Source organism: Protopterus annectens, chromosome 11.part0 (genome assembly GCF_019279795.1).
Source record: "Protopterus annectens isolate FY-2018-M chromosome 11.part0, PAN1.0, whole genome shotgun sequence".
NCBI classification, from domain to species: Eukaryota; Metazoa; Chordata; order Ceratodontiformes; family Protopteridae; genus Protopterus; species Protopterus annectens.
This window is the reverse complement of record NC_056745.1, coordinates 1315381312-1315396137: the sequence shown is the minus strand read 5'-3', so window position 1 is coordinate 1315396137 and position 14826 is coordinate 1315381312. Positions and strand designations below refer to the sequence as shown.

Here is a 14826-nt window from a genome sequence, read left to right as displayed (position 1 = left end):
TGAACTCCTTACTCCTAGAAAATTATATATTCCAAATTATGCTTGAATATCTGGCTCTGATCTTGCTTATTTACTAGTTCCAACCTGAGCATTGTTAAAGAAGGTTATACCCCTAATCTTAACAGTTTTTGCCTATTTGTTCCCTCTTCTAGAAGGTATCCATCTCCCTAGTAGTTTTTGAAATGTCTTCATGAAATTTTGCATGATTTATTCTGGGATAGCTACCCTTAAAATATTCAGTTTTGCTTCTAGCGTCAGAAGTGATGGAAAAGTCATATCTTAAACTTTAATAAAAATCATTTTAATGTCATTTTATACCATAGCATTTTGAATTATCAAAAGCTAAAGAATACTAGTTTCATAAATTAGTATTAATGCTATCTGCCCTACTGGGCCATTTTAAGCCTAGCTAAATTTCCCATCCCATAGTTAAGAATCAAACCCTGTACTTTATGTCTATGAGGTAAACACCTTAATCATTATGTCAACTCCCACAACAGCAGTTGCAATAACAAAGAACAAAGCATCAGAGGCACTCTACCAGCTTCTGGAAAGTGACAGCAAATAGTGCAAAGAAAATCCATGAGGTTGTAAGGCAAAGACAGAAAAATAAAGACTATAGTCATAGTGAGATATTCTTAATAAGGGACGTCAGTAACAACTTGCTCACCAGTCCACAGAACAGCAAAGCCAGATGGAAGTACTTGCAGCCACTTCTGAATGAAGAAAACCCCACAGAAGTTGTACAGCCCGCAGACACAACCTACAATAAAAAATAAGAGGAGCCCTCCCTAGCAAAAGTAAGACCAGCACTAAGAAAAATTAAGTCAGGGAAAGTATCAGGCTCAGATAAGATCATTGCAGATATGATTAACATGTTGAGTAAGTTAGAGGAGAAATGGCTGCAAGAGGTAGCCATAGCAGTATGGAGAGAGGCATACCTCAGATAACTTGAGATTAAATGTACTGCTGCTAGTGTACAAAAACAAAGGGGGCATTTAAAAGTGTGGGCAGTACAGGAGTATCAAACACCCGTCACACTGCAGAAAAGTTCTGGAGAAGGTGATTGATAAGTAAATATGTAGAGAAGCAGAAAGTATGATCGAAGATGAGCATTTCAAATTTAGATCAGGATGCAGCAAAATATGACCTGATGATTCTAGAAAAGAAGAAACAGTTCAACTGGGCTTTCCTAGATTTGAAGAAAACATGAGACAAGGTCCCAAGAGAGCTGATTTGGACAGTCCTGCAATGGTCCCAAGTCCCAGAAGCACTGCTAGAATTAGTCTAGGATATGTACAAGCTGCTCTATGCAGATGATGTGGCATTACAGCAGACTGTGAACAAGAACTTCAGCAAATGATAGGAGGAAAGAAATGCAAAACTGAAGGCACATGGACGAAACTGAATATAAACAAGATAGCTGTCATGGCAGCAAATGGGGAAATCAGAAGAAGCTGAGCATTAAGACTAAAAAGGAAATAGCAGAACAGGTTAACAGCTTAAAGTATCTGAGAGAGGGTGATTGAGGAGAAAATGTCTGAATGAGAAGGTCAAAACTAGAATCAGCGGTACTGCAGCCAATGGGCACAGAATGTTAGGAGTAGTGTATCACAGAAGAATGACAAGGAAATTGACAAATAAGGTGTGCAGCAGTAGAGTAAGCAGCGCTTTGGTTTGTTAACGAAACCTTGGAACTGAAGGTAGAGCAGCGGTGGAAGCAGGAGGTAATGGAAATCAAGGCTTGATATGGCTGGTAAGATGTGTACTGTAGGACAGATGAAAACATCACAACACAAGACAAAGTAGTCCCAGTTGCAAATAAAACAGAATATGGTGGATTGGTCATATGGGCAGAAAGCAAAAAAAAATGTGGTGAAACAAATTTCGGAGAAAAGAAGGAAAGAAGAAGCTAGTATGTTGAGGCAAACAATGTCTGGATTACATGACAGAAGGCCTTTAACAAGTCAGGGGTCAAAGAAGGTAGGAAAATGGTAGCAAATCAAGAGTGGCATTGACAGTTGACAGAACAACCCAACTCCATGTTGGAAAGTGTGGAAAAAGGCATTGATGATGATGATGATGACAAATACTGTAATGTTAACTTTGGGTAGATGGCTTGTTTAACACAGAGATGCATGTGCTACAAAACAGAATGGGAAATCAAGAAGGACTTAAAACTGGAGAATGATTTCCTCATTAAGTAGGGAATATAAATTTTAATGAAAACTATAAAAAAACAGTTTGGAATCCATGCAGGAATATTCAATCCATTTGTTGAACTTAGATATTTGAGGAAAAAAGCATGGGATCACCAAATTACTTTTGATTGAGGAGTACACGAAGGTTGTGAAAGAGATGGAAGTATTTGGGTTACAAAAATAAACCCTTTGGCAATTAAAATTAGGAGCAGATATTTTACCAGGCTTAAATGATTCTATAAATATAAAATGTTTCTTAAAATATCAGAGACTGAAAATATAATATTAGGATTGCATTTTTGTAGGATCTGTCTTAATATTTTAAATGGATTAATAGTGGAAGACTTGGTTAATACAGTTTGTTAATGAGAACCTTAATTATTTAATGGTTTATTTATTTCATTTTATGTATACAAAGATGGCTATTTTTTTGTTTGGTTGTTCTGATGAAGTCAGTAGAGACGAAAGTGAATAAAAGGTTTTTACGCTAATTTATTGGCTATAGGTGAATCTTTGTTCTGAGATGCATTGGTGGATATTGTGTTTTGAGTGCTGTAGTATTTAATCTACTTTTTGGGGCATTTTTTGGTTTTAAAAATAAAAAGTTAAATAAGGGTTAAAAGGAAAAGTGTTATTCCACTTCTGAGAACCACACCTTCTGTAATAAACGTAGATACTCAGCAAGGATGAGAGCTTAGTCTATTGTTGTACAAATGTTTCTCTGAAAAATATTGATTTAAATACTGTAATTTGGGATTAAGAAGGAAATACCAATCAATTATTGCTTAGGCAGATGATGTTTTTATGTTGGTGAGAGATGCTGACAAGAAGGATAGAAACATTTTCCAAATTTTCAGTGACTGTTGTACAAGGGTTTCTTGTAGACACAGTGGAATAAAACTGAGGATATATGTTGTCCAACAACATTGTACATAGGGATGAATTCCAGACTACTACTCAAACACTTTGACTTTGAGTAAAGGTTTGGACACTAGAAAAGCCATGTGAGACAGGGATAAGTAAGTAAGTGGCCAATGCCAGCTTGCACATCCTCTATGAGGGGATGTCCAATTGCTTCAGTACTGGCATCTAACCAATATAGACACCCAATATACAGTACTGTAATCTGAGATGGGTACTTGGCATCACCAAGCTGGGGACTGTAGCTCCTGTTGCACAAAAATGGAAACGCATTTGTAACGGAGAAGTAACACAGCTACCCACAGTAATACAGGTGTATATGTCAATTGCCAAGGTATAAGTAGACATGCAAAAATGCTACTGAGCTTTGCCTTGAGAGTGACAGAGATGCAGTGGTGAGAGTATGGGTAGTTTGCTGATCCTGGACAATTAATATTTAACCCTTAAATGTGGACAGTCCAGTTATGAGGAGGTGATAATATTGTTAAGTTACTAGGAAGTGGGCATACCCTGTCCCTGTGGTATGACTAATAGAATGAGGTGAGGTGGGACACAAGTAACCTTACTGCCTGCCTGAATGATGCCTCCCTTTGACTGGCTCTCATCCAGATGGACAGGAGAGCAACCACTGTGCAGGGAATGAATGGGGTTAAGACCCATAGGAAAAAGGAGGAGTAAGGGCTGGCAGACAGGGATGTAAAAAGAATACTATAAAAACTGAGTGTGCATGTAGTGTGTGTGTGTGTGTGTGTGTGTGTGTGTGTGTGTGTGTGTGTGTGTGTGTGTGTGTGTCTGTGTATGTACTGTGTGTGTGTGTATATGTATACTGTGTGTGTGTGTATATGTATACTGTGTGTGTGTGTGTGTGTGTGTGTGTGTGTACACACACACACATTATATTTATATATATATATATATATATATATATATATATGTACACACACACACGCACACACACACACACATGCACAGACACACGCACACATACACACACACACACACACACACACACACACACACAGATATGGATGGGAATACTCAAGTCAACCAGAAAATGACGACAAAGTGAACATAGACATGCCAACACACGTGTGCCATGAAAGAACCTCAGTGCATGCAATCTTTAAACTCAAGTTAAAACAAAAAAATCATTTTTTGCATGGGGTTGATGGTATGTGCCACCACACCTCCCCTGCTTATTATATACACTACATCAGAGATTGCAGAATATCATAGAAAGGGCTTTTTTCCCTGCCTTGAGTATTATGCAGTCTTGCACACCTGTCAACCATCTGTTTAGTAGACCAAATGTGTTCAATTAACTCTTTAGCACCTATGTGGTATGGAATGTCTCACGTCCAACACCCTATGGTCATCTTGTGTTCCAGAGTATTCTCTGAAAAATAAACTTAAAAAAGCATAAGATTAACAGATGTAAATATTTAGTGAACAATAAAATGTATTAAACAGTACAAATAGCAATGTTAAATGTTAGTAGTAGGACATATTTCTACAGTGATAATAGTCAGTGGATTTGTAACCTTTCCATAAACACTATAACATATTATAATGCACACAAACCCAAAGTTCTATTTTTTGCTATATTTTCAGAACAAAATATAGTATCTTGGAAAGTGCACAACATAGACATATACTGTTAGAGCACTTTTGTTAACCAGCCAAATGCTTTCACGTGACAAATAAGAAATCCATTTATGAGTGCATGTCTAATGAGATATTTACAGGGAATATAAAACGCATACATACTTGTATAATTATCAAAATAAATAACACTAAATATTACAAATTTCAAAGAGAGTTTTCTTCAACAGCATGTGAGGTTTCACCTGATATCACATGACAGTTTATAAGTCACTTGGTTTTTAAAGTATTAACTATACAGGGACATATTATTTATTCTCATAATTACTAACAAGCAACTAACAATATGCACAAATTGCACTACAGCTAGGCATGGACAAAACCCCAAACCCAGATGCATGGGATCTTACACTATAAAACACTTGCACCGTGCCATCTTTTCACCCTTGGTGTTATGAATAACAAAAAAAGTTTTATTTATTTAGTTATTAATTTATAATTGTTAAGCAAATAGATGGATTGGACAAATGACCCTATTCAGCCATAGTATGAGCTCATTATATGAGCAACAGAATAAAACAATTCAAGAAAACAAGTGCAGAATGCACAAATATCATCAGTGTACAAAACCAATATGCAGTACCAGGGTATGCCACGTGTATACACACAGCAAAAACAATTTCTCAATGCTAATATAGTAAAAGCATAGCTATTTTATGCTTCCCTATTAACTAAACTAATGCTCTAAATTTCGAACGCTGCTTTATCGACAACTAAATGTCAAAACATCCAAATCCCGAACAGACAGAACAACGTTTTTTCCCTAAGAAAAAAAATCGCTAGTCCACAAACAAAAAAAAAACAAAAAAAAAAAAACCACAAAATAAAGTGGGGTGCTTCACCATGCACACCCTCCAATGTGGGGGGCTGTGCCCCCACACACCCCCTACTTAAATATACCAACTCCAAGATCGCACCGCAGTGGAGGAAATGGCAAAGTCCTGAAAACGGCCAGTGATTTTTTTTTTCCCTAGGAAAAAAACGCTGTTCCACGTCTTCGGGATTTGACCTTTTTGACAATAAGCTGTCAAGAAATTTCGAATGTTCGTTTATTTAATAGGGAACCTATTTTACAGCAGGTAGTGTTTTCCTAACACTGCAGTCCAGCTAAATGCAGTGAATACTATTAAACATATTTATACATTTACATTGGCATGTTTCATTCAACAGTGATTAGAGTAATATGCAAAGCTACCCAGTACAGACAGATGAGCAAATCTTGCTAGATGTTATCTCTATAACAGTTATATTCATTATACTGAAGCAAACCTTCATTCAATTTCTTTATCAAGCAGTTTAAAGTATGAGCTGGATGGTGGTTTCTTGTGGCAGGTTAATTTTAATGATTCTGATCTCACCAGCTGCTTTCACAAAGCATGGATAGGCCAAAGACACTGATTCATCATCATTTTTATTATGTTCACAAGTCTGAGCTTTTATTTAAATGTTAGGGAAGGACAATAATTCAGTTTTGAATCTTATACCTGTGACTACTGAGAAGTAGAATAGCTCTATTCTGGGCAGGAGCCAGATTAATTTTTTGAGCAAAATGCAATGGTGAGTTAGCTGGCCTTATGAAAAAGTGAAGCAGAATATTTTATTCTCTGTCACTGTTGCCTCTCACAAGAGGTTCTCCCGTTCGATTCTCGGCTGGAGTGCTGGGAGTACCTTCTTTGCGCAGTCTGCATGTCCTCCCCTGTGGTTGGGTGGGCATTCGAAAGACATGCGTAAATGGACGTGCCTTTGTTGAAGGTTGAACGTCGAGCTGGCACCTCGGCGTTCGTGAAAATCTACTGCCAATCATTAGCGGACCGGAGTTCCGCTGTGGCGACCCCTAACCGGGAAAAGCCGAAAGCCAAACAACAACAACAACATTTGAAATGAGTGTAAAATCATGTCAAAGTGAAGTGTGTTAAGTGTGAAACCATACTTACACTTCCTGGCTAGTACCAGTTTTTCCCTAGTGATGGGGAAGAAAAGATGTGATATAACAGAGTTTTAATTAATTTTAATGAGGGCTATAGGATTATAACAAGATACTTCTGTTAGCTAATGTTAGGAATATGACTGTTATGTGGATCTGTCAGTATTATAGGGAGTAAAATAGCAATGTTTTTAGGACTAGCAATGGCACAAGTCACGATTTTCCTGAGTTTATTGTTAGTTTATTATTTAGTGCAATGTTATTCCATTCAATTTTTCAACAGCATAGTTTTCTAAAACTGTCTTGCAATTTATACTGTAGACTGGCAAATGACCTGTCTGATTCAAGCAGAGTTTATGAACCACATACATATTTCCATTGATTGTGGGCATGTTTGGCGTTAAATCATTGACAAGCAGTGAAACCAGTAAAAGGTCTCAAGACCAAGCCCTGGGGTACTCCTAACATGAATTACCATTTTCTGAAAAAGTTGAGTCCACGCAGACTTGAAAACTTTGATCTGTTAGGTAACGTTTTACCCCTGCTACTATATTGCAGTAATGCTGCATCCTCTAGCCTGTTCTCATTTTATATAAATAAGGAGGCAAAAAGGAATTATAAAATATTAGCATGCAAAAAACTGTATATGTAATGAGAAGGTTTTGTGATCAAAGTTGATTCTACAGAGCATTTACTTTTAAGTGCTTATACATTTAATAATGAGGTGTGTTGTTGTTTTATAATGGGAACTCCTTTTGATTAAAGGTTTCTTGGAGAAAATAATGTCTTTGCTCCTTTTTCAGACATCTGAACTTTTACTACCCTGTTTAGACATACTGTCTTTGCTTTTGCTAGCAGCATTTATTTCAGTTCATCAAATTATGTATCATGGGTACTTACTATGCAGACACATTCAGTACAGACAGTTCCATCAAACACTCGATCACCATTATGATACTCCTGTCCGTTGTACAGGCAACCTAAAATGAGAAACCACTGCAGTCAGATAATAGGCTCCAAATATGTATATGAACAACAGATGTAAGCAAACAATCAATTAACCATTCAATCAAACCACTGTTAGATACTGCCAATATTCTTAGTGTAGAAGGATGGCAATACATGGAAAATCTTTCAGGAATCCAAAAGACAGACACGTGAGTACATTATCAAGACCTGTTATGAGAAAAAGAAGCTACAGGTGAAAGCATTGAAATTAACATGCAGAAGTTTACAATGCTAGACTGTAGTCATAGAATGTAATGCAGGTTTATTTGTGTCAGATTGTTATATTTTAATAGCAAATGTTCAGTTATCATGTTAAAGCCTTGCCATGGTGCAAAATATGAATGAATATTCTGTTTCTATAGCTTAGAGTCTCCAAAAATATACTTTCAAAGTGGAAAATAGCATTTATTTGCTGCTGAACACTGCAGCTAGTTTAGCTCTAAAGTACTATAAATGGCTATAGTGCAATTAATTAGATATAAAATATTTAATACTGATAACTTTGCTTCAATTTAATGTTTTAGCCACAGGTATATTTCTAGAAACTTAAAAAATTATACTAATAAGCAAACCACAAAACTGACAAAGGGTGAGGCATGTCCTATAATAAACATCTCCATATACAATCCAAGATACAATACATTGGGGGGATTCAGTAATCCTCCATGTAGGACGAACGAAGCCCTACTCGGAGACTGCCGTCTAAGAGTATGATGTCAGTGCATTATGCATATGCATGAGGGCATGCTGACCCAACTCCCTGGCTAACACGGAGCATGTAGGAGTGCAGGGGGCATGTCAGACTGCCGAGCAGTCCAAATATCCACGCCCCTGCAAGTGCCTAAATCTGCAAATGTCAGCAGATATGAGGGAGTCCGCTCAAATGTGTATACCCACAACACTACACTCCCTCACATTCAAAAGCCCTGTACAAATGAAATAAAATGTAACATTTTTTTTTTGAGTATTCAAGATATACCTGCCCATATTTGTACGTGTGTGCATGGGTGTGCCCATTGCTTAGCTACAGTTAGCAGTTTAGACATTGAAGAGAATAATAAACCACTTATATGCAAATTATGCCAAATAGCAATAGTGTAGTGGTAGAGCCTTCGCACAAAGAGGAGGCATTCCCGGTTCGAGTCCCACCACTCCCCTTTTCATTTTCTGTAGGAAATCCGTGCATAAAAAGAGTTCCTGACATTTACCTTTTAAATTTTATTAAAATGCAGCAAAATGGCCTATGTAGTAGTGAACGATATTTTAAATATATATAAGAAAGTGAAACGGTCATGCATAGTAATGAATGCATAAGTAACCTATCTTAAGCAATGTGAAGCACTGCTAAGCAACGTTTACCAATAGCAAGCACACTTAAGAATAATTGCCCATAGCTAAGCACTGGTTTAACTAGCACAATAGCTTTGCACGGAGCTGCGCATCGCGCCAACTAGCACAAACCAAACATGTTTGCGCGAAGCTGCACACCGCGCTAACTAGTGCAACGTCGGGCAATGTCGGGCAACATCAGTAAACGTAGAGCAACATTGGGCAAAGTTGATCAAAGTCAGCTAAACCCAGCCACACCCCCTACCGGTCAGGCCAGTAGTAAAATAAAAAAGCAATGACAGCTCTCAAACCCAGGATAGTGTGCACCATAATCACAGTACTAATCCACTAAGCCATGACAGCATTTGATGTTCATAGACTTTCAACACACGTATACATATGAATCAAAGTTTACCCAGTGCTAAGCAGGTGTGCACTCAGCTGAGAACTTTCAAATCAGGCCAATCACAAATAAGTGTGGGAAATGAGACATATTTAAGCTCCATAGGTGGGAATACTCGCCATAACTGGTTGCAGCTCCCATCTGCAGGCAGCAATGGCTGGTGTCGGAGAGGGCTCTCACTTCCGAGTGCAATGGTGGGGCATTGAGGAGTCAAAAGTGATGGTTTGGCTCCTCGTCTATCGTCATGATGCTAGACTCCTGCAGGGCCAGTTCCAGGGCACGGAATACAAATCGAAGGCCTGGAACCATCTCCCACATGAACTCACCAGTGCCACAGGCGTCCCTCGGACTGGTGAGCAGGTTAGACATCTCCATGCAGACCTGAAGAGATGCAAGCAGGACCAACTGAACCAATGGGCACAGGAGGCCCGTGGGATGCAAAATGCCCCACTACTGAGTACGTAGCCATGGACTGAAGTATGTAAAAAATGCTAGTGTAGTTGATAGTATGGATAGGTATATGTCTCAATATCACTTAATTTACTTCAAAGCTGCAGGTGTCCGTGCTGTGAATCAGCAAGCCTATGCAGATAGGCTGCGCCACCAGGCAGGTTAGTAATTTTTCTGCATGTACTGTTATATAAAATAAGAGAGAGAGCCTGACTAAAAGTGTCTCAGCCCAATAATAAAGGTATAATGAGGCTTGAATAACCTCCCTGCATGAACTGTTATGTAAAATAAGTGAGAGAGCCTGAAAAAGAGTGTTTTAACCCATTAATAAAGGTATAATAAGTCCTGAATTATTTCTCTGCGTGTATTGTTATATAGAATAAGTGAGAGAGCCAGAGAAAAAGAGTTTAAAAACAAAGAATAATGCTCACTACACTCTGTTCGCCTGATAATAAACAAGACTTGTAAAATACAACAAAAAACCAGGCTTAAATAGTGGGAAGTATACTTGCTGTATTCAATTCAAGTCAGTCACAAAAGGTAAAGAAACGAAGCTGTAACCTACAAACCGCTTTACTTTGCGAATTCTTAATCAATAAAAAAGAGTCAAAATCACCATAGAGTGTTCATTCGAACCTACTCATCCACTGGGCAATAGCTTGTAGAAAAAACACGCAGCCAGCATGTAAAAATAAATCCAAGCGTCCAGTAGAAACCACGTTTATTAAAATAATTAATAAAGGTATAAAAAGTCCTGAATTATTTCTCTGCGTGTATTGTTATATAGAATAAGTGAGAGAGCCAGAGAAAAAGAGTGTTTTAAACCATAAATTAAGGTATAATACATCCTGAATAAGATGTCTGCATGCACTGTAATAACAAATAAATGAGAGAGCCACTAGAAAAGTGTGTAATGTAATTAATAAAGGTATAACACCTGTAGTGTGTCCATGTCACTTTCTTTGAAATGTAGATGTACCCTTGCAGTATAGAACTAGTAGTGTTGTGTTAAGCGCTGTCAACCCACACTTGGGTAGGCCCACAGAAAGAGTACGAAGGGAATGCCAGTATCTCTTAAGCATATATACAGTCCGCAACTGTAGTTTCAAGCCTGGCATGTAAAGGTAAATCTGGCACATGAGTAGCTTGTAATTGTGTGCACTGGAAATGTCACTGTGCTGCTAGAAATGTAGGGGGCTGTTAAAATATAACTGATAATGTCACCTGAACACATCCAGATATGTAGACATATGAATATAAATAAAATATATAAATACGTAGCAGTAACATCTGCATCCTGGACAGTTTGTATAACAGATCCAGGTCAGGTACATAAGGAACTAGCAAAACACATCCCACAATGTAATGGACATTGCCTAGTGTAATAATACATGTAGGGGATATATACCTGCAGTCAATAGGAATGTAGTGTAAACTATAAGTTCATATAAGTTGTTAATGGAGGTATCTTTTTACACCCTACTGTATGTGCATAAACAATGCAATTCCATACCTCAATGGGTATGTGTAATCACAAAACATTTGTTGGGACATATGTCCTATTGGTTTATAAATATCTGCATAACTTTGATGCATGTGCCCTGTTCAAACACCACAATCTTGGTGGCCTGTTGCCACCATTCATTCTTGCATGCTGTTGGAATGTCCACTGCCGTTCAATATATGCATGTGTTATGCTTGCTGTTCAACTGTTGGAACTCTGGTGTGTTGGGTTAATGGGAATATTACTGCATGCTGTTACAACTAATTTGGAATGCTGTTGGCTATATTGTCATTAAATTCACCTAAACACAGAACGTATGGGAAGGCCAGTCCAAGCGGACCCACCTGTCCCACCTCAGCTGGCGATGGCACCTGACACCAGCAGGTCCAGTGCCCAGCCCGGGACCTCTTTCTCTGTTGGCCATGTGCCACCTTCGGGTGGAAGCACTGCAGGGGATGGGGCCACCTGTCACCCTCCGAACGGTCCGGGCTGTGGTGCATAGGGAGATCCAGCGTTCAGTCGCTGATCCCCTATGCCAGCTCAAGGCAAGAGTGGCGCAACTCATGGGTGAGCCTGCCCCTCCTATGCAGCCCCCAGTACAGCCACCTTCCGGGCTGTGAAGGTGCAGTCGTGACTGCCCATGGGTGGGGATCTCAGTTCCACTGTTACCATCTGTGGGCTCATGGGCTTGCGATTTCCAAACATCCTACCCCGTCAATTGTGTTCACCCACCCCATGTGTCATATTCTGCCCCTGTATGCATCTTGTTTGTCTTGTCTGTTTACCTCCCCAACCTACCTCCCAAAATATACCTACTTCCCCTACCCCACATTCCACTCTCACCTGAAAAAAAAAAGGGCAATCTGTTCCAACAAAAAATTACGCCCCATACATAGCTGCCCATTTTGCACAAATGTCCGCTGGACACAGAAACTGAAATTCAATTGGCAGTGCAACATACTTTGTTGTCTTCACCCCTCTCTCAGGGATGGAAGGTTTCAAAATTCCCTCCAAATTACTAGTATATGCACAGCTGTTGCTGTTAAAGAAATTGGCAGCTATGGACCTTCCCTACACCCGTCCTGCACATCCTGAGCTGTTTTCCCTACTGTCTTTCCCCTCTTTGTGCCCCTTTTTCACCACATTCCGATCTCCCAATTTTCTTTTCTTTCAAAGAAATGAGTGCAGGGGTTAGCGGGAGTAAGCAACTTTAAGCAGTAGTAAGTGGGTTTAAGAGAGTGTGCACATGTGTGCGCTTAGCTACGTATTGCTAAGCATCGTGCAAACCTGCGCAAACCTGCTTACAACTGCTTAAAAGTGCCTTAGTCACCCTGCATATGATGGGCCTTGTTCTGCTCAGCAGAAAAATAAAACACCACTGTCAGTCTTGAACCCTGGACACACTAGACTGCATGAAGTACCACTAGGCCACAGTAGATATACATCAGGATGTTGCTGAAATATATATATCATGCATCAGAATGTGTGAATGTAAAGGAAAGATAGGAATGCCATAACACAAAACCTGTTCTGTGGAACTTTACCAGCAGCTGTAGTGGAATTGCATTACATGACTGTGATAACAGGACCAGACATTCTAGCAGTAAATAATGTTACAGCAGCACTTTACAACCCCCACACAGCATCATAGCAGGACAATCCCCACCCAAACGTACAAAATACCTGTGTGTTCAGGGTCCAGCAAGGATGTAGTTTGGCATACTCAGTACTGAAATTGTCCAGTTTTCATGAGCATCCTGTGCTAATGTCAACAATAAAAAAGCACCAACTGTGCAGAAGTGAGTACATTAATATTGACAGTATAGCAGTTCACAAACAGTTCATATGTCAAATGAAAACATCTCAATAACTACATATGTATGGCAGCTAATTGTAGAAGTTGTAAAGAAACTCCATACTCCCATGTATCTTGTGTTAGCATTTCTAGGGGTGAGTACAATTCTACACTGTCAACTGTGTACTGGAACTGGCAACATTCAGGTCTGAGTACAACATACAAACAACTGTCTACACCCTTAGCAACAGTTAGAAGAAGCATACCAACCTTCTGACTTACACAACGGTGTCCACAGCAAGAAGCATGGTCCCCATTTTGGAATTCTGAAAGGGCTATGCCTACCTGACCTAGCAATTTATAGCACTGGGTTGCTATGACAGTGAGTACTGCAAGTACCACACAGCAGGCTGCATGTAATTGCCAAATGGTGGCCACAAATTGGTACAGAGGCCATCACATGCACATGTGCAGATACCTATAAAAGCAGTCTGTACTTGCTGCCCACACATGCAATCATTCCATTGCAGGTATGAAGGGAGAGAGAGAGAGAGAGAGAGAGAGAGAAAAAAGAAGAAGTGATGTAATGTAAAGAAAAAAATATATATTGAAAACAAATTAATTAACTGACAAAATAAATTATATTGAAAAAAATATTGAAAAGAAAGTATATTGAAAACAAATATTGCAAAAAAATATATTGAAAGAAAAATGTAGAAAAAAATTAAAAAAAATATATTGAAAAAGAAATATATTGAAAAAATATAATTTGAAAGAAAATATTTAGAAAAAAATATATACTGAAATAATAAATATATTGAAAAGAAATATATTGTGAAATAATAATCTATTGAAAAAGAAATATCCTGAACAGCAAAAGGTATATTGCAAGGGAAACCTATATTGCAAAACTAATATACCAGGAGATACGACAACAAATACGAACGCATACAAAGGAAAGGTATGTAACAGCTATGTATTTACTGGAATGTAGTAGATGTTTATGAAGAGTACTGTACATAGTTTGAATCACCCATATGTGGCAGCAGTACGTATCGATGCACAGGTGTCCTGCATAACTACTGGCATGGGGAAATAAGTGTGTAGCTGTGTGCAGTGGGATGTGATGTTGAAATATGTAGTTCAGCATTAAATGTCAAATATCTGATTCATGTTATCTGTGTTCTGTACAGTAGTGTGTACAATGTCTGTTTGGGGTAGTAGCCCATACGGTTATCTAAACATGGATGTGACAGAGTAACAAATCCATGATAGTCATATTAACGTGTAGCTTACCATTGTCAACAGCTGTACCAGGCTAGTATGCTAATTCAGCATTAGCAGCTATGTATACACCCTCCAATATTACTGTGTGCTCACATGTGACACCTGTTCATGTTGCAGCAAGGCCCAACAGGTTAACCGTGAGGTACATGTACTTACAACAGTGTGGTCCTTGTGTGTGTATGGCACACACATACGGAGAGATCCGTCCGTGTCAGATATATTAGCATCTGTACATGTGCATGGAGCAAGGGACATACTGCAACTGTTTGTAAAAGGTGGATATATATATATATATATATATATATATGTTGTTGAAGGTTGTTATGTGCATATTTATATGTA

At 38.7% G+C, this 14826-nt stretch overlaps 1 protein-coding gene across 1 annotated transcript in view; it reads right to left on the bottom strand.

The window, feature by feature from the left end:
- LOC122815830 (kielin cysteine rich BMP regulator) overlaps positions 1 to 14826 on the bottom strand; it is a 2917372-nt gene that overhangs the window by 1617629 nt on the left and 1284917 nt on the right. Inside the window, exon 18 of the mRNA XM_044088633.1 lies at positions 7609 to 7688. Within this exon, the coding sequence (XP_043944568.1) occupies positions 7609 to 7688 (80 nt within the window). The remainder of the gene's footprint in view (positions 1 to 7608; positions 7689 to 14826) is intronic.